The sequence below is a fragment of the Canis lupus genome, chromosome 7, assembly GCF_003254725.2.
Source record: "Canis lupus dingo isolate Sandy chromosome 7, ASM325472v2, whole genome shotgun sequence".
NCBI classification, from domain to species: Eukaryota; Metazoa; Chordata; class Mammalia; order Carnivora; family Canidae; genus Canis; species Canis lupus.
The window spans coordinates 449813-475950 of NC_064249.1; the positions used below are offsets into that span (position 1 = coordinate 449813).

General features: G+C 54.1%; 2 protein-coding genes and 1 long non-coding RNA gene across 13 annotated transcripts in view; 2 read left to right on the forward strand and 1 right to left on the reverse strand.

Moving 5' to 3' along the window:
* Positions 1-16741, forward strand: part of KDM5B (lysine demethylase 5B) — a 90609-nt gene extending 73868 nt beyond the window's left edge. For 7 of the 11 annotated variants that reach the window (XM_049111978.1, XM_025458508.3, XM_049111979.1 and 4 more), the window contains exons 23-27: positions 957-1442; positions 3143-3254; positions 4371-4525; positions 6388-6708; positions 7242-10923. In XM_049111978.1, coding sequence (XP_048967935.1) covers positions 957-1442; positions 3143-3254; positions 4371-4525; positions 6388-6708; positions 7242-7379 — 1212 coding nt within the window. In that variant the 3' untranslated portion in view covers positions 7380-10923. The other 4 variants (XR_007411732.1, XM_049111981.1, XM_049111980.1 and 1 more) reach the window with 4 other exon arrangements.
* A 483-nt stretch (positions 16742-17224) lies between these two features.
* Positions 17225-19384, reverse strand: LOC112667048 (uncharacterized). Its single transcript, XR_003141024.3, has 2 exons — positions 19041-19384; positions 17225-18848 (listed from the first exon to the last, which is right to left on the reverse strand). It is a non-coding gene; the product is annotated as an uncharacterized LOC112667048 (long non-coding RNA).
* A 657-nt stretch (positions 19385-20041) lies between these two features.
* SYT2 (synaptotagmin 2) overlaps positions 20042-26138 on the forward strand; it is a 79054-nt gene continuing 72957 nt past the window's right edge. The window contains exon 1 of the mRNA XM_025458512.3: positions 20042-20212. The gene's annotated coding sequence lies outside the window, so the exon portion shown is untranslated. The remainder of the gene's footprint in view (positions 20213-26138) is intronic.

Here is a 26138-nt window from a genome sequence, read left to right on the forward strand (position 1 = left end):
AAAGGCTTTTTACTTGATGGTGCATAATGAATAAATCCATAATGCCTGGACTTGTTTCAGTATTGGATACCTTGTGTAGTAACTAGGTGCTTTAGTCTGTTCATATAAAGTTCCACTTACAAGCATCTTGTAAATATTGTTCGGGAATATGTTCAGTATCACTTTAGCTTTTTACTGTGTAGTTCGTTCTGTTTATGTGTTCTCTTCAAGTCATTTATACAGGTTAAATGAACTCCCTACTTTCCTGGAATGTGACTCTCATCTTAATAGAGAGGAGACTTTACCATTTGAATATACCTCCCACTCTGCAGAAAAGCAGCTTGTCTTTGTGCTCTAATGAGCTTATTTTATAGCATGTACATGTGTGCATGGATGGAAGAAAAGTCTGGAAAAGTGGTTTGGTTATTTCATGAGGTATCCGGTTTCATTACCTGCAGTGGCTGTGTCCAGCACACATGTAAGGCTTTAATCTTAAAGGTAGTAGGAGGTTTAAACTACTGTTGGTAGTGGCTGCTCTAGAGACTTTTCCATCCAAATACATCTGTAAAAGAACACAAAAGCTGTTGAAAACACGGAGATCCTCAGGAATTAATTTACATAGAATGTGAAAAGCATGTATCTTTCAAGAGAGGTAAATGTGCAAGGAAGTTGGACTTCAAGAAGTAACGTGTGCTGAGTAATTGCTCACATTGTTTACTGTGTGCTGGGCAGAGAGTGCTCTGCTCTATTGCATGTCCCTCATTTAATCGTCACTGCAGCCCTGGAAGTGGGCCTTACTATTAACTCCATATTATAACATGTGAAAATTTAGCCACAGTGGGACATGCTATCCAGGGTCCTTCACACAACTCAGTGGGACAGGATTCAAATGTAGATCATCTACCCTGGGACCCTTGAGTTTTAGGAGAGGGCTAAATTCTCTCTGACATGGTCCTTGACTGTTAACTCCTTTCTAGATGGCAACACTTGGGGAAGCCCGCCTAAGAGAAATGGAAGCCTTGCAGTCTTTCAGACTAGCCAATGAAGGGAAGTTACTGTCACCTGTCCAAGATGTGGAGCTGAAAGTCTGCCTATGTCAGAAGGCCCCAGCTGCCCCTATGATCCAGTGTGAACTCTGCAGGGATGCCTTCCACACTAGCTGTGTGGTGGTACCCAGTATTTCACAAGGCCCCCGAATCTGGCTTTGTCCCCATTGTCGGAGGTCAGAGAAACCTCCTTTAGAGAAAATTCTGCCCCTGCTGGCCTCCCTGCAGCGTATCCGAGTTCGCCTTCCTGAGGGAGATGCACTTCGATACATGATTGAGAGAACCGTGAACTGGCAACATAGAGCCCAGCAGCTGCTTTCATCAGGGAATCTCAGATCTGTGCAAGATCGAGTGGGCTCAGGACTGTGGTATAGCAGATGGCAAGCTTCAGCAGGACAGGTGTCTGAGACCAACAAGGTGAGTCTGGACTTCGCCGGTTACTGGAATCTGCCGAGCTCTGTCCCTTTCCGCAGACCCTTTCGCTCTGGTACTGCTGCTGTTCCTGGTGATGCTTGACCTACCAGCACGCACTTTTCAGCTCCTATCACTTTGAGGGGTGTGTGTTACTGTGTTGTTTTACTTTCCTGTGCTCCTAGCAATCAGAAGTTGTCTCTCTGCCAGTCTGCTTCTGTAGAGCAGATTTCACCTTTTCGTAGATATGTACAATTTTCCCATTTATGTGTATGAATCCAGATACATATTTAAAATATGTATCCAGATACATAAAATATGTATCCAAATTCATATACATGAATTTTTATAATTTTTGCTTGACTTTTTCCCCCTTTTCCTCTCATATAAGTCACTGACCAGAAGGGAAAGTGCTTTCTGCCTTGTGTCTCTTACCACCCTTTGAGGAAAGAATAGGTTTTGAAGTGTCCGAGTACTGTGCTGCTTCAGAGGAAAGGCAGAGGGTTTCATACCACCCATGCTCTTTCTGCTAAAAAGCTAGCTTCTTTTGACCATCACTGGGATGAGCAGAGGTTTTTGTCTTCCTCCATAGGAGGTGACTGCAGGAAAAGAATGTGAAAATATCAGGAAAGTTACAATCAGGAAGGCATTATTCAGTCTTCATACAAGTTTGACTTGATGACTTTTAGATCTCATACAGATTTCTCTAGCAGAGATCTCAAAGCTCTCATGTGCTATACTAACACAGTGAATTATGAGTTAAATGTCAAACAGATCAAAGATAAAGATAAAAAATTGATTTCTGTCATATTTGTTTCCTTGTTTTCTTTTACATTTCTTTCCAGGCTTGTAAAATACAGTCAATGCCTGGCACTTAGCAAATGATGAATTAAATTTTTGTTGCATAGGAGGAGTTGTGATTATTTGGGCAGCCTACAGGGGAGACATTTATATTCTTGTTTACACAAAATGCGCTAGAACTTTACCTTTATTTACTAGTTCATAGTTAAAGGAGTGTTCTAGTGTGTGTGTTTTTTTTTAAGATTTATTTTTTTATTCATCATAGAGAGGAAGAGAGAAGCAGAGATAGAGGAGGAGGGAGAAGCAGGCTCCATGCCGGGAGTCCGACACGGGACTCGATCCCAGGTCTCCAGGATCGCACCCTGGGCCAAAGGCAGGCATTAAACTGCTGAGCCACCCAGGGATCCCCCTCTCCTAGAGTTTTTTTTTTTAAGATTTTATTTATTTATACATTTATGAGAGACACAGAGAGAGAGAGAGAGAGAGAGAGGCAGAGACACAGGCAGAAGGAGAAGTGGGCTCCCTGCAAGGAGCCCGATGTGGGACTCGATCCCAGGACCCCACGATCACGCCCTGAGCCAAAGGAAGATGCTCAACCGCTAAGCCACCCAGGTGCCCCTCCTAGTGCTTTTTAATAAACATTGAAGAAGGAAGGAAGGTAGATGTGCCTTATTTCCCAATAGTGCTCTTGACCTCTCTGGAATCATTCTAGATAAAACCAGGAAGACTAAAGGCTTGGTCCATAGGAGCTGATTTGGCTAAATCTAAAGTACCTTGAGACTTACTTTCAGGAAAGAAGTTCTTTCCTGCTTGCCTGCTTGATAACCCAAACTCCTTTCCTTGCACTGTTAGAAGAATTTTTAATTCTGAAAAAGCCTTTCTATAAAATGTTTTCTTTCCATTAGGTGTCTCAGCCTACGGGCACAACATCCTTTTCCTTGCCTGATGACTGGGACAGCAGAGCCTCGTATGTACACTCTCCCTTCTCCTCTGGCCGGAGCTGTATCCCCCTCCATGGTTTGTAATTATTATTATTATTATTATTATTATTATTGGGATTGGGTAGTAACAAGTGATTTTGCACTAGGTTTTTGTTGTTCGGATATATAAAAAGACTATCCTCAAGTGTTGGTTATGGGCTACTGTGTATTTGTAAGGTAGGAGAAGAATCATGCTTTTGAAGGTTTATAATGCAAAGCAAATAGAAGAAGCCTTTAATACATTGCTTTCAGGGGTTGAAAGGATTAATCCCAGGCCAACTGACTTTTCCACATCAGTCATTTCAGTCAGATGCTAAGTCATGGGCTCCCTAGGGACCTTAGAGATAATCTATACTTGAAACCTAACCTCTTTTTTTTTCTTATATAGTCGACTCGAACAACACAGGTTTGAACTACACAGGTCCACCTATGCACAGATTTTTTCAAAAGTATAGTACAGTACTGTAAATGTATTTATTTCGTAGGGTTTTCTTTTTTTTTTGTCATAGGGTTTTCTTAACATTCTCTTCTCTCTAGCTTGCTCTATTCTAAGAATACAGTATATAATACATAAACATACAAAATATGTTAATTAGCTGTTCATGTTTACTGGTAAGGCTTCTAGTCAACAGTAGGCTACTAGTAGTTAAGTTTTGGGGGAGTCGAAAGTAACACATGGATTTTCAACTCTGCAGGGACTCAGCACCCCCAACGCCTTCCACATTGTTCAAGGGTCAGCTGTACGCATACATGACTGCCTTGTGAGTTCTGGGGCAGCCGTGGCTAGAGCCCTGATCCTTAGTGTGTTTGGTAACGGGGCTGGAGCTACCTAATCCACTTAGATTGCTCACAGCCTGGCCTATTCTGTGCTTGATAACAAAAGCTGTCAAGGCAGATGTATGGCCTCTTTGCGTTCACAATAATTAAGTGAAGAGAGGACTCACTGTAAAGTTAGTACTTCCCTAGTAATCAGAAGACTGAGAAGGTGTAGCTTGAGCTCTTATATTGTGGCTTTAGATACATTAAGTGAACCTAACTTCAACTGAATGTAATTTTATAAGGACAGGGCGGCAGTGGTATGAGGGGTAGTCCTGCTTTTCTTGCAGGTCTAAATGTCCATATGAAACATTCCTTATTGTCCTCACTTTAACAGGTGTTAGTCCAGAAGTGAATGAGCTGTTGATGGAAGCCCAGTTGCTCCAGGTATCCCTTCCTGAAATTCAGGAACTTTACCAGACTTTACTTGCAAAGCCAACCCCTGCTCAGCAAACTGACCGAAGCTCACCAGCTAGACCCAGCAGTGAGAAGGTGAGTGTCTGACAGGCAGCCAGGGGAATCCAGTCTACGGTGGGAGAGTTTGATATTTAGTGTCATTCTGTCTAAATAGTTTGGTCGATGAGATACTGTCTTTTTTTTTTTTTTTTTTTTTTTTAGATTTTTATTTTAATTTATTCATGAGAATACACAGAGAGGAGAGAGAGGCAGAGACACAGGCAGAGGGAGAAGCAGGCTCCATGCAGGGAGCCGGATGCAGGACTCAATCCGGGGTCCCCAGGATCATGCCCTGGGCTGAAGGTGGCGCTAAACCGCTGAGCCACCTGGGCTGCCCAAGATACTGTCTTGATCCAGAAAAGGGTGCAGACTATCTACCTCACAACCCCATTCCTAAGACTCACATCTTGGAGTTTGGTGCTGTTTTTATTTTTATTTATTTTTATTTTTTAATAAATGTTTATTTATTTATGATAGTCACACACACACACAGAGAGAGAGAGAGGCAGAGACACAGGCAGAGGGAGAAGCAGGCTCCATGTACCGGGAGCCCGACGTGGGATTCGATCCCGGGTCTCCAGGATCGCGCCCTGGGTCAAAGGCAGGCGCCAAACTGCTGCGCCACCCAGGGATCCCTTGGTGCTGTTTTTAAAATGAACTGTAAGACTTTTCTTTTCTTTTTAGCGTGGTGCTTCTCATCATTTTCATGTGATAATAGCTAGAAGCAGAATTATTTTTCTTCTGTAAGAGAAATACTGTAGAGATGAAAATGTAATTATAGCTGGGAAGGCCTTTTGGTATAAAGCTTTCAGAATGTAGAGGATATTGGAGCTAACATTTAATGAATGCTTTAACTGCTTTAACCCTAACAGTACAGCTGGTGTGAGGACTGGGTCCTCAGACTGGGGTGCCTGTTTGTGGAGTGCTGACTTACTTGAAGGGATAGATACCATGTATGTCCTGTTTCTTAGCATAAAGATGCCACTACTACAGTAGTGAGCTAGCTGACCTATAACATTCAGAACTCCTGAGAATATAGTCAGGATAAAGAAGAATCTCACTTCAAATACATACTCCCCACTGAGTGTGGAGCCTGATGTGGAGCCGATGTGGAGCTCCATCCCACGACCCTGAAATCATGATTAAAGAGGAAGGGATTAGCACAGCTCCTTAGAATTCTGTAGGTCAGAGGACAAGCATATGCGCCTAGCTAGAAATTACTTGGTAGTCTCTTCCTCATGGAGTTGGCAAAGAGAGGAATGTAGGAGTTTCCCCCGTCTCCTAGTGCTAATTTGAAAGCTAATCATGCCTTTAACATTTCCTGCTTCCACTATTTCTTTTGATAGCTCCAACAGTTAAGTTAGCTACACTCAAACAGGTTGTCCTATAAGACATGAGGGGACGTGGTGGCAGTGGTGTCAGGGTACAGTGTTACTTTTCATTTTATGTAAGTCTTCTTTACACCTGATGTGGGGCTCAAACTCCTGACAAGGTCAAGAGTCACGTGCTCTTCCAACTGAGCCAGCCGGGCACCTGAGATTGCAGGATTTTTCAAATGAGACCATCTGGTTTCTTTTTTTTTTTTTCTTTTCTTTCATTCTTTTTTAAACAAACACCTGATGAAGTTCATATACTTTTTTAAAAAAAATATTTATTCATGAGAGACAGAGAAAGGGAGAGAGGCAGGACACAGGCAGAGGGAGAAGCAGGCTCCATGCAGGGAGCCCAATGGTGGGACTTGATCCTGAGTCTCCAGGATCACGCCCTGGGCCAAAGGCAGGAGCTAAACCACTGAACCACCCAGGGATCCCCCCATCTGGTTTCTCATACAGCTAATACTTCACTGGTTTGAGTAACACGCACACTGTGGGCTAAAATTGAACCTATCTTCCCTCCAGAATGAGTGCTGCCGCGGGAAGAGAGATGGAATCAACAATCTTGAGAGAAAACTTAAGAGACGCCTGGAAAGAGAAGGCCTCTCCAGTGATCGATGGGATCGAGTGAAAAAAATGCGGACCCCCAAAAAGAAGAAAATCAAACTGAGCCACTCCAAGGACATGAACAGTTTCAAGTTAGAGAGGGAGCGTAGCTATGAATTAGTCCGTTCTGCCGAAACCCATTCCCTGCCCTCAGACACATCCTATTCTGAACAGGAGGACTCTGAGGATGAAGATGCCATCTGCCCAGCTGTGAGCTGCCTGCAGCCAGAAGGAGATGAGGTCAGTGAGGTTTGGGCCATAGAGGACGTGCTTTCCCTTAACTCAGAAACCCTGTAAGCTACACCTCATCTCGCTGGGTCTTTCTCTTCTGCTTATCTGCTTTGAGCTGATCTGAATGGATTGCTCAGCCCTCCCCCACTGATATCTCTGCTCTTACCATCGTTCCTGGGTCTTCTCCCTTTTCTTGAAGAAACTCTTATTCTTCCCTTTTTCCTTTTCCTGCTCTTCCAGCTTTCACCTTCCCGGCGCTAAGAAGGTGGGAGGGATGCTGATGTAATGCCCTTTTGCTTACTTATCACAGGGCGGCGCTGTCTTAACCCCAAAGCAGTCACGACTTGAAGAATGGCTTTGACTTGGTTGCTTTGGCTGGTGGGCCAGCTACACTCATGTGGCGTAGCTGTTGTGCCAGAGGTCCCAGTGGTGGGACAGTGGCCGTTAGTGGCAAACGGCCTGACTATCTTGAGGCTGGCCTGCCCAATTTTGAATCACATCTTTTCCTCTGAAAACCCCGTCTCCCTGCTCTTTGTAACCAGGTGGACTGGGTCCAGTGTGATGGCAGCTGCAATCAGTGGTTTCACCAGGTCTGTGTTGGTGTTTCTCCAGAGATGGCAGAGAAAGAAGACTACATCTGTGTGCGCTGTACTGTGAAGGACGCACCAAGCCGAAAATAAAAAATACAAACACAAACACCCCCCTCACCCCCACCCACTTAATGTAATTCAGGACTCCAACCGAGAAGATTTCTTCAATTTCTCAGCAAAGCTACAGGACTGGTATTCAAACCAGCCTGTAAACGGTGCTATTTCTATTCCTTACGGGATCATTTTTCCAGAACTCTTTGAAAAAAAGAAAAAACAACTAAAAAATTTTTTGACACTTTTTGTATTTTTTTCCTTAAGAGCTGTTTGTGGTTGTTGAGGTTTGAAATGCCGACTGCTTTTTTTGCAGGGGTTTCCACCAATTTGGAAGGCATTGGAGCTTGCACCTTTTCATGTACAGCATTAAAACCTTACCTCTGTCTGGGATTTACCGGCTTAAGAGTCCAACTCAGTTTCAGTGCCCAGAAGGGCACCAGAAATTCCAGTAAATCCTCATTTGAGGAATTTCTCTCTTGTTTACTCTGTTACCATATCGGGGAACTTAAGTTTTTCACTTTTGGGGTTTTTGTTTCTTTATCCGCTTTTCTTTTTCCTGGTAGACTAGGTTTATTTATCTAAGCAATAACTTCTATGTTGGTTTCAGTGGCTGGAATTAAAACAAAACAAACTTCCAAACAGTGTGTTGGTGCTTTAGCATTTGGTTGATGTACAGAACACAAATGTCTAGTTTCTAGTGTCACTGATGAACTAGTGATGTAGAAAAGAGACTGCTCTGTAAGTAATTGCCACAGCTGTATTTTGGCTTTTCCCCTGCCCCTTCCTTCCTCTCCTATTTTTTTGGTAGCTTGTATCAAATGTTGCAGTTTTTATTGTGGAATAAATCCTTGGTCCTAATTTAACACTAAATGCTGGTTATTTAGAGCCATTAGACTACATACAGCTTCTCATGCCCCTCTACCTTGTGGGCTTTGAAGAGCTAGAGTGGGGGTTGCTTGCTTTTGCCTCTGCCCAGCCAGGCTGTAGTAGCAGTGTCTGGCGGGCCATATGCCTCCAGTCTCTGCTAATAAAGAACCCCCGTCCAGTCTTCACCGAATAGAATTTGTCTTTAAAGCCATGCTTTTTTAAATAAGATTTTCAGAATGGTGGCAAGTCATTCCAATCCTCAAGTCAGCCCTCCTTGTGGAAATGATGTCTTTATTATATTTGAGTTGACAGGGACACTTGGTGTTTAGGGTTAAGATGTCCAAAGGAAATCTAAGGAAGATGATCCTTGCGGAGGGCTAGGAAATTATGGGTCAAGGGACAGCTTGTGAACACACAGGCTCTGCCTCCGTGATTTCGTTTCCTGTCTTTTTCTAACTCTAGCTCTTGTTACTGGTTGTTGATAGTCCACAGCCTTTCCCGTCTTTTCTTTTTCAAAGGGCTCTGTTCTGCAGTGGAGAAGACCTTCTGGTGAACAGAGAACAGACTCTTGCTTGGTTTTTCCTCTTCTGTTGGTAATACTTATTTTCCCCCGTTCTATAGCCATAAACCTGGAGATGGGTAGAACTAGTAGGTCTTTAATAAAACAAAAACAGCAGTTTGTAATGTAGCAGAGATTTAAATGTACTATATCCCCTTTGATGCAATTCAAATAATTAAATCTCTTTAAGAATGACTTGTAATTGTCTGCAGTTTTCCCATAGTCGTTGCAATGTCTCTCCTTGTCTGATGGGGGTTCTGGGGCCAACAGAGAAGAAGAGTCTCCAGAGTACAATCTGGAAGAGTAGTGGTTTGGACTTTTTTAAGTATCCAAATCCTTAGAACCCCCTGACATTGGGACAAAATGCCTGCTCTCCCAGTTCCTTTGGGAATATAAGCTAAAAGGGGACACTGCAGCTAAAATGGAGCCTTTGCCTGTAGAGAACTTTTGCCCATCTGGTATGCACCTCCTTGGCCCTACTCGGTTTCTTCCTCACCTATGGGTTCACAATCCCTGACGACAGCATCCTGGTGACGTAGATTCTCTGCCTCTATGAGTTAGAGGAGGAAAGGCAAGGATGTGTGTATTTGCTACCCCCTCCCCCATGTGAGAGTGTCCGCTGCCCAGGTGATACTGCTGGTGAATGACAAAGGCTGGGCAGCGTCTTCCAAGTCTCCTGTACTTTGCCTCCTACCTTGTGCACTGACACAGCAAGGGAACAGAGGTACAGCTACCTTCTAATCGGTACCTTCTGTTAAGTACCCAGCTCGACCACAAAATGATGTCACCTAAGAACCTTGTGTACTGTGTGTTAGCCATGAAGCCGGTCTGTGTCCTGGAGAAACTTTTGCACCTGGAGAAAGAAGAGAAGAAACAGAAAACACACAGAGAAACTGATGCTCCATGTCAGTGGTCCTGCAGCTGCATGAGGTGTGAGAAGGAAAGACTGGTGGCCAGAGCCTGAGCCCGGGGGGTGAAGGAGCCAGTGCGCTTGGCACCGAAGGGTGAACCAGTGCCCCTGCCCCCATGCCAGTGGCTGCTGTGTTTTTGTTCTTCCTTCCAAATCAGACTCTGGGGGTTTCTTAGGCAGAACCCAGAAAGGGCTTGCTGCTTCTGCAGCCTGGAGAAAGATGGTGTGATTTGGACTAGCCGTCAAGGAGGTGGATGTCTTTACACCTTCATTTCAGCGTCCTGGGAGGTGGAACTCCCTTTTGTATCTCAAGGTTAGCCTAAAGCCAGGGATGCCATCTGTGGTGGCAGAGGTGGGTAAAAACCCGAGTTTCCCCGCTTCATTCTGCCAGACAGCTTTAAAAAATGATTTCATGTTTTGGCAGAAGTATCTGAGATTGAGTCAATTTGCTATTAAAATTAACATGACCTTTTGGGTGTTTGTGCAGGAAACCCTGAGAGTGGATCCAACAGAGTGGATGCCTACCTTGAAGGGGGTAAAATTTGGTTTTGCCTCATCCCTTTTTGTTGGGCTCTGAAGGCCCTTTGTATTGGGTTTCGGCCTCTTCTGCTTTTACATTTATAATCCTGCTGGGTATTTGGCACTTGTGGCTTGGATCAGGCATTGATGGATGTTTAGTGCCCGTGGTTGTGGGCTCAGCCCTGCCTAGGTTTGCTGCCAGTAGGACACAAACTGGAATGGATTATAGATGGTCTGCCTGTAACAGGAGATAGAATTGAACAAGTATTTCAAGAGTCCTCACCCATGACCATTCAGTACCTGACTGTGCTAGTCCGTGCTAGTCCGTGCTAGGCATCAGCTCGCATTCAGAGGTCTGTCTGCCGTATTGATGTAGAGAACACAGCCCTCTTCTGGTGAAAGGTTGCCTGTTGGGAAGAAGAGCTGAGGAAAACTGTGAAGATCCAGTGCCTTGATTTAGCTCCATGAGAGTCAGAGTCCTTTCTCAGCTCCCAGTTGAGCACCAGAGATGATGGCCTCACACCTTTTGCCCCTGTCATCAGTCCCTACCTAGCATGTGGCTCCTCACGCCTCCCAACTTCATGAGAGGTTCCATGTATAACTTGTAATAGAAATGTTATTGAAAAGCTGCCTAAACAAAACATTGTATAAAGTTAGGAACTTGTGTAAAGTAAAACTGTTGTAAATCCATTTTGAAAGTATAAAGAATCAATTTGTAAAGTGTATTTCAAGTCTTCCAAATTTATGTAAACGAGTTTTCATGTTTCATGGTTGCTTGCATAGGAATACCTCTTTACATTTTTGTCGGTATGAATGGGATGGTTTAAACCAGCCAACAACAGGTCATCCAGCTCCCTGTTTTGGGTCTGGGTTAATTGTATAGGATGAAGGGCTGGGACATGGTGAGTCTGGATGTATCTTTTATTTTCAGGATAACCTGCTGCATTGCCATCGAGGGATGGAATTGTGATGTCATTTGATGTATTCCAGGTGAGTGGAGGCCAAAGGACTATTCTTTCTGTTTCCCCTTAAATGGAAAGAGAAATTAAAAAGTTGCCTTTCTAAGGAAATAAGTCATTTTTTCTAAAATAAGTACCCAAGAAACCTCCCCTCCTCCCAGTCTAGTTGGAGAGGAGTGCGGTTTCAGGCCCTGACTCCTCAGCCCATGTCAGTGGTTTCCCCTGGACCATAATTTTAGCGGGAACTTCAAAAGCCCCTTTTACATAGGATTGGAGCAGGTTGACAGTTAATTGAAAAGTCAGTTAAGTGTGAAAAAGTTGTACATAGAAGTTAGCCTGTCGTGCACAGTTAATAAAACCTAAAATTGAGGAGAATCACAGAAGGCAAGGAAGGACCTTCATTCACCATAACCGTCATGTAGGATCTGCTTTTCAGCTGGGACTTCTTTCCTTTTAAACCGTAACCCTGAAGTGGGGCTTGAAATCCCCATCTCAAGATTTTTTATTTTTTTAAGGTTTATTCAGGAGAGAAGCTGAGACACAGGCAGAGGGAGAAGCAGGCTCCCTGCAGGGAGTCTGATGTGGGACTCGATCCCAGGACCCTGGGGTCACGCCCTGGGCTGCAGGCAGATGCTAAGCCGCTGAGCCATCCAGGGATCCCCTTCCCACCCCAAGATTTAAGGGTCACATGCTCTACTGACAGCCAGCCAGGTGCCCTAGCTTGGGCATTTAAAATGGGTAAGGAATTTGGAAGGAATTGGACTAAAGAATTCTAGAAAATTTACTCCTTTCTCCAGTCTGCGGGGTTTCATCTGTATCTAATTCAGTATCAAGTTTTACAAGCAACTCAATCTAGATGTTTTTTTTCAAGTCACGTCTACACCCAAGGTGAGAATCCTGGGATCGAGTCACGTGCCAGCCAGTCACCTGCTGTGACCCCCCCCCCCATCTAGTTTTTATACAGATGGTTTTCCCTTTTCCCTCAATCCATTGGTTTATGTAACAATTAAAACGAGTACTCACGGACGGACTAGAGTGTGCTGAGGAAGGGGTGCGGCCTCGCGGTCCGGCTCCCGGCTCGGGAGGGGGCTGCTGCCGGCGGCGCTGCACGATGCCCCGAGGGGGCCGCCCCGGCTTCCACCTGCCCCGCGGGGGCCCCTGCGCGCCCAGCAGCCGGCCCGGCCTTGACCTGGCCCCGCGGGCACCGCGATGCCACGATGCCCCGGGTGCCGAGGCGGGTTTGCTGGGCTCCAGGCCGAGCGGGCCGGACCGGTCCGGGCCGGGCCTGGGGCTCCGATCCTCCTGCTCACGCTCCACCTTTCCTGGCTTTGGTCCAGTGGGTTTACGTGGGAAGTTCAGGGGAAAGCGGGAAGGCCGGAGCCTGGGGACGACGGCCCCGTCGGCCCTGGGGGTGCCCCCCACCCGGGGGCGGGGCCGAGCCGCCTGGAGCCGCGGGCGGGTACGAGCTGGGGCTTCGCAGGCGGGTCCCCGGGTGGCCGGGGGGCGGGGGCGGGGCGTGGCGAAGGGCTGGAGGGGGCCAGACACCGCCCGGCGCCCCTAAGCCGGCGGGCCCCGGAGCGCGCGCTGCCGGGCGTGGTTCCCGGGGCTCCGCGCCGCGTCTCCCGCCGCTCGCGGGGTGCCGTGGTCTCTGCCGTGGGCTGCTGCGCTGGACACGGGGCGCGGCGGCGGTTCTCGCTCGTCGCGGGCCCGGCCTCCCGACGGGGGGCGCTCGGCACCCAGGGCGGGGGCCGCGGAGGGCGGCGGTCGCGGTCTCGGTCTCTCTCTCTCTCCCCCGGGCGGGCGGGCCTCGCGCCGGAGCCTCCCCGCGGCAGCACCAGGGGGCAGCAGAGGCCCGGGGCTGGGCGGCTCTGCCCGGGTCCCAGCCGGGGGGCCTGCGGGTGTGGACGCCGGGCCTCCCGCACCTGCCGGCTGCTCCCTGCGGCGCCTTGGGATGCAGCCGAGGGCAGGGCCAGCGCCTCCCGGGTCCGCGGCCACCTCCCCGTCGGGGGCGTCGTGCACCCGAGGTCCAAGCCCTAAGGCACAGCCAGTTCCTGGGCTGCTGGCGTCCCGGGGGCCCCGCGCCGGGCCCGGGATGCGGAGGACAGAAGCCCAGGAGCTGCGAGCTTCGCGGGAGGGACCTGGACGGCCGAGAACAGAGACACCTCGACTCGACCCGACCCGCGACCCCGAACAGTCCAGTCCAGTACGTGCCCGCCGCGTGGTGCCGCTGAGCCGGTCGACACTGGCCTACAGGGTCCCGGGAGGTGGACGCCGGCCTCCGGCCTCCGGGTCCCGGGACAGCCGCCTCCCCACCCCGGGGGGTTGGCGTCGCCTCCAGCTCCACCGAGGGGCGGAGCCCTGGATGCAGACCTGCTCCGCGCGTGGAGGAGGCGGAGGGGCCGGGAGTCCGCCGAGCACCTGCCGGACTCACAGCGTGGCGGGAACAAGACGTGGGCTCGGGCAAGTCGAGGGAGAAGGCATTTCAGGCCAAGAAATGGGAACCGTGATGGGAAATCATAAATCAACACAACCCTTAGCATGTGCTGAGCACTCTTCTGAGCACTTTGCATGTATGAACTCGTCTAGTCTTCACAACATCCCAGTGGCCTTGGCGCTGAATCCACTTTACAGATGAGAAACGAATTTAGAGGTTAAGGCTGAGGCCCGTCCCACTGTACAGAGAGGAGCCAGGATTCAAACCCAGACAGTCAGCGTCCAGCGTCTGGGCCCATAAGGACAAGCGGGGAGGCCCCCCGAGTACCCTCGGGCTTAAGTGCTGTGGGCTTCAACCCCACCAGCGGCAGGCTAAGGTTTGCAGGAGCCTGTTTTTAAGAGAAGTGAGTGAACATCGTGTCCCGAAGTGGTTTGGGTGTCGAGCTGCGTCGTCACCATCCCATATCTGTTCCTCGGGGCACCGCACAGACACCTACATCAAGCTGGACAAGGCTGCTGACCTGGCAGGTGTCATCATGCAGCTGGCCCACCTTGCCCTTGCACAGGCAGCACTGTGAGCCTTGTGGACACTGCCTCGGGCTCCTGGCCCGCCTGCTGTGTCCATTTTATTCCCATTAGGAACACGATGCACTTTCCTCCCTTCTGCACTCCCCACCAGGCTTTCTAGCCAGTGTGGATGGTAGGCCTACTCCAGAGCAGCATATTGTCATTAAACTGGTTTCTGTTGGGGAAAAAAAAAATCCCGGGGGCCTCCCCCGCATTGGCCCCCTCCCCTCTGTGGGGCAGAGGCCACGTGTTCTGGCAGGGAGGCCCGGGAGAGCTGTGGTCAGTGCCTCCCAACCCCCATGGAAGCCCGTGGCCTGTGTGGCGTGCCCACCAAGCCTGCCCTAGCCGTGCCCTAGCTGTGCCCTAGGCCTCGTGTGCAGCAGGCAGGTAGCCCAGGCCTCTACACTCGCCAGCTCCCCTGGGCGAGTCCCAGGGCTCCTGCTGCCTCCCGGAGCTCCGGGTGGTCCTCAGCACCTGTCTGCCACAGCCGCGTGCTAAGGCCCTGTGGGGGCAGCTGGGCTTGGAGGCCACCCGGTGGAGGAGCCAGCAGGGGAAGGGACCGCACAGGGCCCTGCACCCCACCCCCACCCCCATGACTGGTTTTTCTGAAACATAAAACTGATCCAGTTCTTCTTGTGTTCCCCACGGTTTCTGTTGCCCCCTAAGGAAAATCCAAGCGGCCGATCCGAGGACCCATCATGAAGCGTTTCCCCTTGTGTCCCACAACTGCCCCGTGGGCCCCAGCAATCTTCACCTCCCTAAGCAGAGTGCTCCCCCGGCTTCTGTTAAGGCCCCTCACAGCGCTTCCAGACCCGCTGCGCCTGTGTCTCCACGGCAATGCCTTCAGGTGAGCCCAAGGGCTTCAGCACATGAAGTGGAGGCCTCAGGTCAGGTGTCCAAGGTCCCGGCTGTCTGACCCTGACCTTGAAGATCTCCGGGGGTGTAGGCCTCTGTGACCTATGGCTTCTCTGCCTTCTCTGCCGGGAGAGCCTGTCCCTTCATCCCCCCCACCCCGCCCCTCCCAACTGGTCCTGTCCCTGAAGGCAGCTGAAGGTGACCCCTCTGGGAAGCCTGCCCATATTTCCTGCCTCCAACCACGTGGTCCCTGGCTCTTTCCAGCCCCCCCCACCCCCACCCCTGCACCCCTGCCCCAGTACCATACACTCCTCTGCTGGTGCCTGTGGCTCCCTGCGTGTGGCTGCCCCTTTCCCCACATGCCTTCCCTAACTTCCCTAACGGCTCTGACCTCCAGGCCCTAACAGCACACCAGGCAGATAAGATCCTTGCTGGTGGTAAAATCTTGTGGGCGGGATCGATGGTGAACACGTGGAGGAGTCAATGAGTCTGCAGATTTGCACCCAAGGCTGAGAGGGAGGGTGGCAGGTGGTCCTGGGGACACCCAGGCAAGCAGTACAGTCCTGGAGCTGCTTCCCCAGATGTCCCCTGCTCCGGCTCCATGCTTTCCTCCCACAGCTAGGGCGCAGGTAGGGGCAGAGCTGTGCTACAGCCTCAATTCACGGAGGGTTTTAAAGGACTCGCGACATTTAAGGGCCGGGGTTAGTGATTCAGGAAGTGTTACGACTTACTGTTTTCCATCTCCTTGATGATGGGTAGCTTTATTTTTTATTTAAAAGTTGTTTTTTTCTTCAAAGTAAAGTCTATCCTTAACGTGGGGCTCGAACTCATGACCCCAAGAGCGAGTCCCAGCTCTACCAGCCGAGCCAGAGCCAGCCAGGAGCCCCAGGGATGGGTAGCTTTAAAGCCCGTGTTTGCCCTCCGGGGGGAGTAGACATCCTACCCTTGGATGATTCCTAGTTCTGAGCTGCTTGTTCTTCACATTCCAGAAAGCAAGCACGTCTCTGCATATACCACCTCCTGCTGCTTTTTGAAGTGGCTGGACGAGGAGGCACTAATTACTGGGCAGACTAATCCAGAAGAACCATCTTCTCTATTAGAGGAGTGAAAAAACGCTCAGAGATTTTTACCTGGGAAGTGAAGCCATGTCACTGGTGCTTCACGGGGGAAGGAGGACTTGTCTATTCTGGTGTTTAAAATATTACTCCTTTTTTTTTTTAACTCTTATTTATTTAAATAATCTCTACACCCAACATGGGGCTTGAACTCACGACCCCAAGGTTGAGTCTCCCACTCTTCTAACTGAGCTAGCCAGGCACCTGTAAGATTATTACTCCCTTTGAATCTGAGATGGAAAATAAAAAACACTTTTAGACAAATTAGGGGATAGAAGAATATGAAAAAAATGAAGTCCCCATGATACTTATTAGTTCCTGGAATATGTTAAAACTCTGAAGTTATTATTTGTGACTTTGTGAATTTCTTTTATATGCCAGATATGGTCCTGAAAACATTAAAATGCTTCCCCCCTAGGAGTGTAAAATTATAAATTATAGATAGGAAGTCCTTCTCCACCCTCCTCCTCCTCATTCTGTTGTATTTAAGAGTTTTATTTGACTCCGTTTTATTTATTGTTTTGTTCCTTGCACAGGGAATAATTACAGTTCACTTACTCAGTTTCCTGGAGGAGGTGGCCTTCACTGGCCTTTTGGAAACCAGGGATTTTTTTATTTTTAATTTAAACCTAAGGATTGTGGATTGTATAATTATTTTCTTTCCAAATAAGAAATGATTATTATTACATTTTAAAAATCACAGAACTCCAGGGGCACCTGGGTGACTCAGTTAGTTAAGCATCTGCCTTCAGCTCAGGTCATGATCTCAGGGTCCTAGGATGGAGCCCCCATCCGGCTCCCTGCTCAGCGTGGAGTCTGCATCTCCCTCTCCCTCTTCCCCTCCCCCTGGTTGTGCTCTGTCTCTCTCTCTCTGTACCTCAAATAAATAAAATCTTTTTAAAAAAATAAAAATCATAGAACTCCAGTCTGAATATTATTAGACACACACACACACACACACACACACACACACACACACAAAATCACTAATTTCGGGAATCACTTCCTATAACCCAAAATTTGACTGAGTTAGGCTTCAGGGAAGATTCCAGTTCAACCACACACACCAACTTGGGATAAATAGAAACACTGAAGTCTTTAGGTTTCAAAGGCCCACAGTTGCAGGTAGGGTATTTGTTGGAGGAGATCATTCATGCTGGGATAGAATCATGCTGGGGTCACCACTGCTTTGGATTATATGATATGTGATTTTGTTCATGGTTTTCTTTCCCCCCCATCTGATGAGTTAATGTCTTCTGTATTAAGAACATCTCTATGTGATATCTAAAGGTTAAGTGGATTTTAGTATGAAATATGGTAATTTAAGTAAGATTTTAAATACACTTGAGGTTGGTACGTCCAAACTCAGATTAGCAGGTGAAAACCAAGGCCTTTAGTGACAGGAATTGCACATAAGTAAATTTATACAACTGTTTGCTCAATGCCCGTCAGTAAAGCAGGTGTGCTTCAGTGGAGAGTATAATCCTTGTTTGCTTAGTTGTCAGAAACAATAGGAACTGCTCCAGAAGAGTCCTAGGGACCCGTGGAGGGGAGGGAGGATGGGAACCACAGCTTTAGGGCCTGTGAGTGTTCGGCTGTGTGGGAACAGAAAGCAGGAAACAGGGAGCTGGCCTGGCCTGTGCCTGCGGTTGGCTAGCCTGTCTCCGGCTCTTTTCTATTTGCTCTGACAAAAAGCAGAGCTTTGAAAAGCTTTGGGAAGACAAAGGCTCCCCCAGAACCCAGGGGGAAAGTATCCGTGTGCTAGGAAGTGCAAGTGCTACCGGCCCCTGGGAGAGGGGGTCCTAGAATGGGATTATTTACTGAAGACAGGCCACTGACTGGGGAGGCGCAGGGAAGCTGGGTCTGTCCTGGGGAGAGGTGTGATGGGGGAAGAGGCTGCATTTCCCTGCTCTGTGCTCTCCTACTACGGAAAACCAGAGAAGTGAAACCTCCGGGCAGCTCTGTTCAGTGGAATGTGCTGAAACCCTGTGGCCGGTGGAGTTACAGGCTCTTTCTCCCCAGAGAACTCCTGGAATTGGGCAACCTTCCTGCCGTCATGGATGCAAAGTGCGGGGGCTGGTATGGGGGGGGCAGTCCTCTGGATGGCCCCTGCAGGAGTGCATGCAGGTGGGGGCCGGCGTCTAAGGCTACGCAGCGTTCATCCTTTTTCCCAGGACCAACCTTTGAAAAACAAAGGGTCAGATAATTGGCTGGGGGTGGAGGGTGGGTGACTTCCATCCTTTCCTGCTCCAGCTGAAGCCCAGGGGAATAAGCGGGAGGGAGGCTGATCTCCTGATTAGGTTTGTAGCCCAGACACTCCTGGTCCTGGTGAATTAAAAGAACATTAAGGCCATAGGCAGAGACGCTGCATTTTTCATTTAACCAAACTGATTGTGGCATTGACTCTAAATATTCTGGAAAGGCTGGCGGGCTGCTTCCACCCTGCGGCAGGGTCCCAGGTGGACTCAGAGCTGGGGGACAGGCAGCAGTGGGGCCAGCTGGCGCGGCTGGCTCCGAGCGATGAGGCTGCACTCCGAGCCTGCTCCTGCGGGAAGCTCCTGCAGATGCTCCTGCAGATGCGCGCTCGGTATGGGGTGAGCCCCTCCGGTGAAGCAGCATTCCGGGGATGCAGCATTCCGGGGATGCACCCCGGCTGAGGCTGGCGCTGAGCGTCCTCCGGACAGTGTAGGGCAGCCCGTTCAGTCCCTCCTACATCAGACTCTGGGCCGCAGGTGCGGTGCAGGTGAGCGGGGCTGAGTGTGAGCCCAGGGCCGGCGGGCTCGCTCCCCTCTCGCTCGGGCAGCCCTGCCCCAGTGCTTTGGGGCGAGGAGGCTGGGGGTGTTCTCCGGGGTCCCACCGCTGCCTCCCCCTGCCCTCCAGCCTCAGATCCGTGTCCTCTCTGCAGTCCTTCACCTGTGTTCTTTCAGTCGGTAAATGCGGCCTGAGGGCTGACACCGGCCAGACCCGAAGGCCGCCTGTCCCTCGCGCAGAGGCGGCTGCTCCCGGCCCGGCCTTCATCAAAGTTGCGCGGAGAGCGGACGTGGTTGCTCCGATGGTGCCGTTGGCGGCTCCTGCGGCCCCGCCCGGGGTGAGGAGGGGGCGCGGTGCCTGCAGCTCGGCGCCACCTCCTCCCGCGTGGCCTCCTGGCGGCTCCTTCCTCGCGCGCCGCTCGTGCCCACCTTGACCGGGCGTCTCGGGGCTGTCATTCAGCGAGTGGGGTTCCCTTCTCTCCCCTCCACCTCCTCCCAGACCCTCCCCGCCCCCACCGCCCTGCGCCCCCCACCCCCGCCCTGAGTTCTCCCAAGCATCCCCGTCGTCACCCCTCCGGGCTCGGGGGCCTTACGTGGAGGAGCGCGTGGGGACGGGGCTCGGCGATCCCAAACGGCCAGAGGGCTCCCGAGCCCGGGAAGGGAGCCCCGAGCTGCCCTGGGCTCCGGAGGCCGGGGCGGGGGTGACGCTCCGGCTCGGGGCGGCGGCCCGTCGCGGGCGGGGACGAGGACGCCCGGCTCCGGTCCGACTGTGCGGGGCCCGAGCCCGGCCGTGACCTTGAGCGCGGGGCGGGGGCGCGGAGGGGAGCGGGGCGCGGAGGGGAGCGGGCCCCGCAGGACAGGTCGGCCCCGGCCCCGCCCCCGGCCCGCCAGGCCCCGCCCCGGCCCGCCCCGGCCCCGCCCCCGGCCCTCCAGGCCCCGCCCCCGGCCCTCCAGGCCCCGCCCCCCGCCCCGCCCCAGGCCGCCCCGGGACCAGCCCAGGCCCCGCCCCCGACACGCCAGGCCCCGCCCCCGATCCACCCCGCCCCGCCCCGGCCATGCCAGGCCCCGCCCCCGGCCGCCAGGCCCCGCCCCGCCCCCGCGGCCCCGCCCCCGCCCCCGGCCGCGGCTCCTCCCCTCACTGCAGCGCCCGCCGCCTCCCGCCTCCCGCCTCCCGCCTCCCGCCGCCGGGGCGCAGACGGCTCAGCTCAGCAAGTCTTGCGGCAAAGGCACTTCGGGCCGAGTTGGGGCCGGGGCGCAGCGGGACACCGGGCCCGGGGACGCACGCCCCCCGCGCGCCCTCTCGTCGGGCACCGGGTCCTCCGCGCCGCCGCCCGGGTAAGTCCGCCCCCGCCGCCGCCCCCGCCCCCGCCCCCGCCCCCGCCCCTCGCTCCCCCGAACTTCGTCCTCCGGGTCGGTTCCGTCCTGGGCCGAGGGGCTCGGGGCGCGGGGCGCGGGGCGCGGGGCGCGAGCGGAGCCCGGCCGACGTCCCCAGCCCTCCCCAGCCCTCCCCAGCCCTCCCCAGCCCCGGGGCTCCGCGGCCCGCCCTCCCGCCGGGCCTCGGGCCCCCCGCGGCCCCCTCCCCGGCTGCCCCAGACCCGCCGCGCTTCGGGGACCCCGGGCCCGCCAGGTGGGGGCTCTGCGGGCTGCAGGGGGCGGCGTCCCCGCACCTGGGAGAGGGCGGCGGGGGACCATCGGGTGTCGGGAGGAACTGGGACGGGGACGCCAGAGGGGGATGGAGCGCCCCGAGCCTCCCTCCAAATCTCATGACTCAGCACGACCTAGGACGTCCCGTCCCCGCTCAGCCCTCCCGCAGGGCTGGGCTCCCGGCCCCAGAAGGGCACAAGCCCACCTGCTCTTCCCGACTCCTTCGTTGCCCTCCCCACTTGGGGTCCCCTCCCTCCGCGTCTCTGTTTACGCCCCTTTCCCTCAGGACACGGAGGGGGGCTTCATTTATTTTATAACTAAAAAGGTTGTATGATGATTTGTCCTCGTACCCCATTAACCCAGTCCCTCCCCCACTCTCCTCTCCTGGTCCCATCCCCACATTCCACAGGTGCCTTCCCGACACCCCCAGCCCCAGCCGGCCAGGCGGGAGGGGGCCTCTAGAGCCCCAGCTGCCCCTCCGCAGCACCCCCCCATTCCCTGCTGAGGCGGACAAGTAGATGTTCCGGCTGCTTTCTCCTGTGGCAGCGGGAAGGCGCAGGACGTAGGCGATGGCCCAGGAGGGGGGCACTGCGGAGAAGGGCAGAGGCTGGACGGGCGGGGGCCCCGGTTGGAAGGGGTGGGCACAGGGATGAGCAAGTGCTTAGGCCCTGTGTACCTGGAAAGACAGGAAGGTGGGCCAAGGTGTGACCTGGCCAGCTCTGGGGGTGCCTTCCCCTTCTTGGTCCCCTGCCGCCCCGAGAGGGTCTCCCCGGGCAGTAGATTATCCTCAAGCTGAGCCATCCAGCTCCTGGTGACCTGGGCACGTCATCGGAGGGTGTGAGCATGAGGAAGACCAGAGCCCGGACCCTTGCCAGTCCTGTCCCCTTGCTTAGGTCCGAGTGCAGACCCCGGGCTGCCGGAAACATCTGTGTCCACTAGAGAAACCCAAAGAAGAGCCATTGCCCAGTGTCCCTAAGATGGGGCCAGAGGGGCAGGTGGAAGGGGCAGGCCTGCAGCCTGGGTGGGCCCCAGGGCTGAGTCAGCATCAGGGGTCCACGGCTTGCAAACAGACCTGGGCAGCAAGCCCACCCCTCGCTGCTTCTCTTCCTCACACCCCGGGAATGACAAGTGCCAGCTCAGGCTTCTCTCCCCGCTGCAGCCAGCCTCTGTCCCGCTTGGCATCGGGCAGATCCCTGGCTTTCTCCTCTAGGACACCGTGGGGGGACTTGCCTTTTCTGGGCCCCTCCTGGCCCACTTTCCGTGCTCTGGCCAAGGAGGAGCTGGGGGCTTCTGGAAAGCTGAGAAGGGGAAGGCAGATAGAAGCGTTCGACTTCAAGTCACAACAGACCTGGCTCACTGTCCCCGTAGGAGGAAGAGACCAGAGGTCGTCCTCCTTTTCAGGCCCAGCTGTGACGAGGGTGTACCTGGCACTGCAGACAGCCAGGGCTGGGTGCGCTTTGGAGATGGGGAGCAGCCTCTCCCCTGCCTCCCTGAGCCAGTATTCCCAGCCCCAGGCAAGCCTGACCTCCAGGGACCCTTCTGCCCCGACCCGGACCCTGTCCTCCCCCAGACCCTGTCCTCCCCCCGCTGAGTCTCCTGCCCCTGCCCACCTGCCCTGGGAGTCTGTGCAGCGCTCTGCGGGGAGCAGATAGGGGCGCAGCAGGTGCCCCGGGATCCAGGGTGTGGGAAGGCCAGCGAGGTGCGGGGGGTGGTCTCGGGGTTCAGTGGACGGCCCGAGTGGCTGTCAGCCCCTTCCTGGGACAGAAGCGTCCTCAGGGGAGTCAGAGGCTGTGGACGGTAGGCTTGCTGCCTCATTTGGCTTTGGCATTTGGGCTTTCCCGGTGGAGGCTCCGGCTGAAGCTGGGCTTGCTGCAGACCGAGGGAGGCGAGTTTTGAGAACCGGGATGTCAAGCCAGAGGGAGCGATGGAGGGTGTTTACTCGGTACGGGGTGGTGGTTAACAGGAAGCAGCAAACCAACGGGCTTGGCTTAAAATCCCAGGGCCTCCGGGTACAAAGTGTGTACTTGATTACTCCATTCGTGCAACGGACATTTGTTGGTTCGCACCTACTACGTGAGCACCCACTAGGTGCATTGTTGTAGCCGCTGTGGATGCTGCCGTGAACAGACAACCCCGGTGTGTGTGGGGTTTGCAGTCCAGGTGGCCCGGGCGGGTTGCTCAGCTACTCTGAGGTCAGTTCTACGTCGATTCAACGATTAGCTTTGAGAGCCTACTGTGCGCCCAGGGTGCGGTAGGCCCCGGGGGTTCAGTTGGGAACAAAACAGGCCTGGTTCCCGCCCTCATGACGCTTACCCTCCAGTGACTAACACACAGAATAAGCAGATTATTACATAAGCAGCTCATCACAACTCGACAACTGTTAGGAAGGCATACCGGGTGCGTCGGAGGTAAGGGTGTTTGCCCCCCAGGGTAGCAAGTGTTCAGTAAATGATGACCTGTTAATACGGCCCCCTGGACGGACGCCATCCTAGAGTTCCGACGTGAATAATCATCATCCACGCAACCAGTTGGTTATTCGTCCTCCACCAGGTCAGAGACCCTGAGGTAGAGAAGCTGGGGTCTGGCCCTGGGTTCTCAGGAGCACGGGGAGTCTGTGATGACTCAGGCCGTCTCGCGGGGCAAGGTCACGTCACCGCGGCAGCCTGGTGACTGTAGCCAGATTGCCCCGCTTCCTCCCGGTGCCACCACTCGCTCTGACTTCGGGCAAGTGAGTCAAATCCTGTTTCTCCGCCTGCCCGGCTGTGCAGTGGAGACAGAGTCCGTACCTGTGACGTAGGTGGTTCTGGGCGACGGTGAACGAAGTGGTTCCTGCACAGGGTTTAGAACAGCGAGGGCCTCGCGGGTGGTTCCGCCGAGCTCGTGCCGCCCGCGGGCCTCCCGCCCATCCTCTGCCCGCGGACGGGACCCTGCCTGCCGGACGGACCACTTCCCAGCTCTGTTAATCCTAAAAACCCAGAGGAAGGGGCTGCTCCGGCTTCTCCGGTGGCCATTCCCGGGGTTTCCTCCTTCAACTTCCAGGCGGTTCTTCATGCCCGACAAAGCCGTATGTTGTCAAAGCTCAGTTTCCAGGGAGGATTTGTCCCGGCAACTCTTCATTGTCACCCCTGGAACCGTCGTTCGGGTAGTAGCCAGAACGGTGGGCACGTTAGGGTGCAGGCCCCGAGGGACGCGAGCAGTCGCTGCGAGTAGACCTCGGGGCGCTCCTAGCTGCCAGCCCCGCACCCCACCCCAACGCTTACACACACTCACGGGTCTAAGCGTCGGCAAGGGGCCTAAAATTAAACATTAGGAAGGATGCCCCAAATACATGGTACGCAAAATGTTCTAGAAGCTTCCTCCCTGGATAATTTCTAGACTAGGACAGACTTCCCCACCTGTGTGGTCAGGAGACCAGAGCACTGAATGCCGGGGATGAGGAGGTCGCATCCGGAGGGCAGCAGGCTGTGCGCCACTTGGTCCGTCCGTGGAGGGTCAGGCGCCACCAAGCAGCTCCCTCGGGGGTGGGGACAAGGCAAGAAGAGGACAGCCCTGCGGTCGTAAAGCTGGGGGAGGCCCTTTTCTGACCACCTTGTCTGGGGCTCAGGATCCCAGCCTCTCCGTAGGCCACCCTGCCATCAGGGCGTCGCGGGAGTGGGCGTGTGTGGCCAGGAGACGCAGAGCCCTGCGAGTCAGGCCTCCCCTTTCTCCAGCTCCGCCCCCTTCCCTTCTGTCTCACAGTCCCCTCGTACCACAAAAAGGCCAAGGCCCCGAGACGTCATGTGACGGTTTAAATCCTCGCACTGTCGAGGCCGGAGCGAGGTCTCACACCCAGATCCTGGGCACCTCGGGGTCGTTCCCGGCCGCTGGGGCCGCTTGGTCAGAACCCTTCGTCCTCAGGGAGCCCCCCGTGCGTTTCCTGCTCTTTCGCAGAAGACCCGTCTAGGTGTGGACCCGCCAACTCAGCCAGGGGTCCTCAGAGTCGGTGACGCTTTGGGGGTGAGCAGGGACCCGTCCCTGACGTCGGTGGCAGGGAGGTAGAGGACGGGCAGCGATCCCTTGGAGAAGCGGAATCCGTGCTCCAGGTGCTCTCAGTCCGCTGCTGGATTGCTCTGGGACTCGCCCACCAGGAGCACCCGCTGCGCAGCGCCAATGACGAGGCAGCCGGGCACCTGCCCCAGCCTCAGGCAGCCGCGTCCGCAATGGGGGGCGGCCGTCACCGGCCAGTTCCCGGAAGCCCAGCAGGACGTAGGCACGCGTGCCCGTGTGCGCGCTTGGAGTCAACGGCTTCTCGTAGAGGCCAGGCCGAGGGGGTGCCCTGGCTCCAGCCCAGCGCTGCCCCTGCACCCTCCCGCCCCCCTGCTGCCCTCCTTTTCCTTCCGCTTCCAGTTCCGGAGACGGAGACGAGATGGGGAGACGAGATGGGGAGGGTGACGGCCGCCTGCAGGTTCCCCTCAGCCTTGGGACCTCGCTCCCTCCATCTCCCCACAGAGGCACCGGGAACCCGAGGGCCTCCTCGCTGGGCACCCGGGATTACGGCGGGTGCTGGCCGAACGGGGAGTCAGGGAGGCTCCTCGGAGGCTTGTGGAAACCAGGTGCCTCGCGGGACGGGGTCGGCGGCCCCCGTCGGCCTCCTGGGTTGGTGCCGTAGCTTGGGAGCTGCGATGGAATGGCACTGCCCGGGGCGGCCTTCCCCAGGAGCTTCCGTGTACCTCGATACCGAGTGTGAGTGGCCGTTGGAGGGCCCGGCGCCACCAGGTGGGACCGCTGACACGGGGCGTGGCTCTTGCCAGGCGGAACGTGGGGGGACAGCAAGTCGGCCGAGGCCGGGACCTGGAGGGGACACCAGCCGGGTCGAGGCCCAGCAGCCCGCTGCGGTTGGCGGGGGTGCTGGTGGCCCAGCAGTGGCTCGCCTGAGCCGTCCCCGGGCCCCCTTAGCTTCCTGTCCCCCAGAGTGAGGGGGGAGCGGCCCTTGGGTCCTTATGGAAAAGACCTCTTTTCTGGCATCCAGCCTTACCTGTTTCTGCTCCTGCAGAGGAGGAGGGCCTGGCGGGTGTGAGGGTGGCCTGCGCTAAGGGTGGTGGGCTCTGGGACCCTCCATGCCTCTCACCGCCTGCGTTTATTTGGAGAAGAGAGTGTTCAGCAAACGCACGTTTATCTCCATCCTCCGTGGGGCTGCATGGCTGCACAGCCTGTGAGCCGTGGGTCCCTCGTTGTGCCGACCGTGCCATGGACCACAGTCACGGGCCCATGGACGTGGGTGCGAGGTTAGGCCCCAGACCCTTGGGCTTCCTGTGTTCCCACCTGTCTGAGGAACGTGTGGAGGATGATGCTCTGGGTTAGATGCTCTGGAGTCCTGGGGAGGCAGACCTGGGGGCTGAAACCCAGCCTCACCCCTAGGAGCCAAGGTGAGTTAGAGGTGAGCCCCAGGAATCAGAGGATGGCTGCGGCTGGGCTGGGGTCAGCGGGACACTTGGAGTTAATTGAGGGAAGGCCAGGGGGCTCCGTCTCCCAGTGTGAGTCTCCCATGGGGAGGAAGAGGCATCACTTAATAAGGCTGCCCTGGTTCCAGATCAATCCTGGATTGCAGGAGGCGAAGGGGGAAGCACGACAGAGAAAC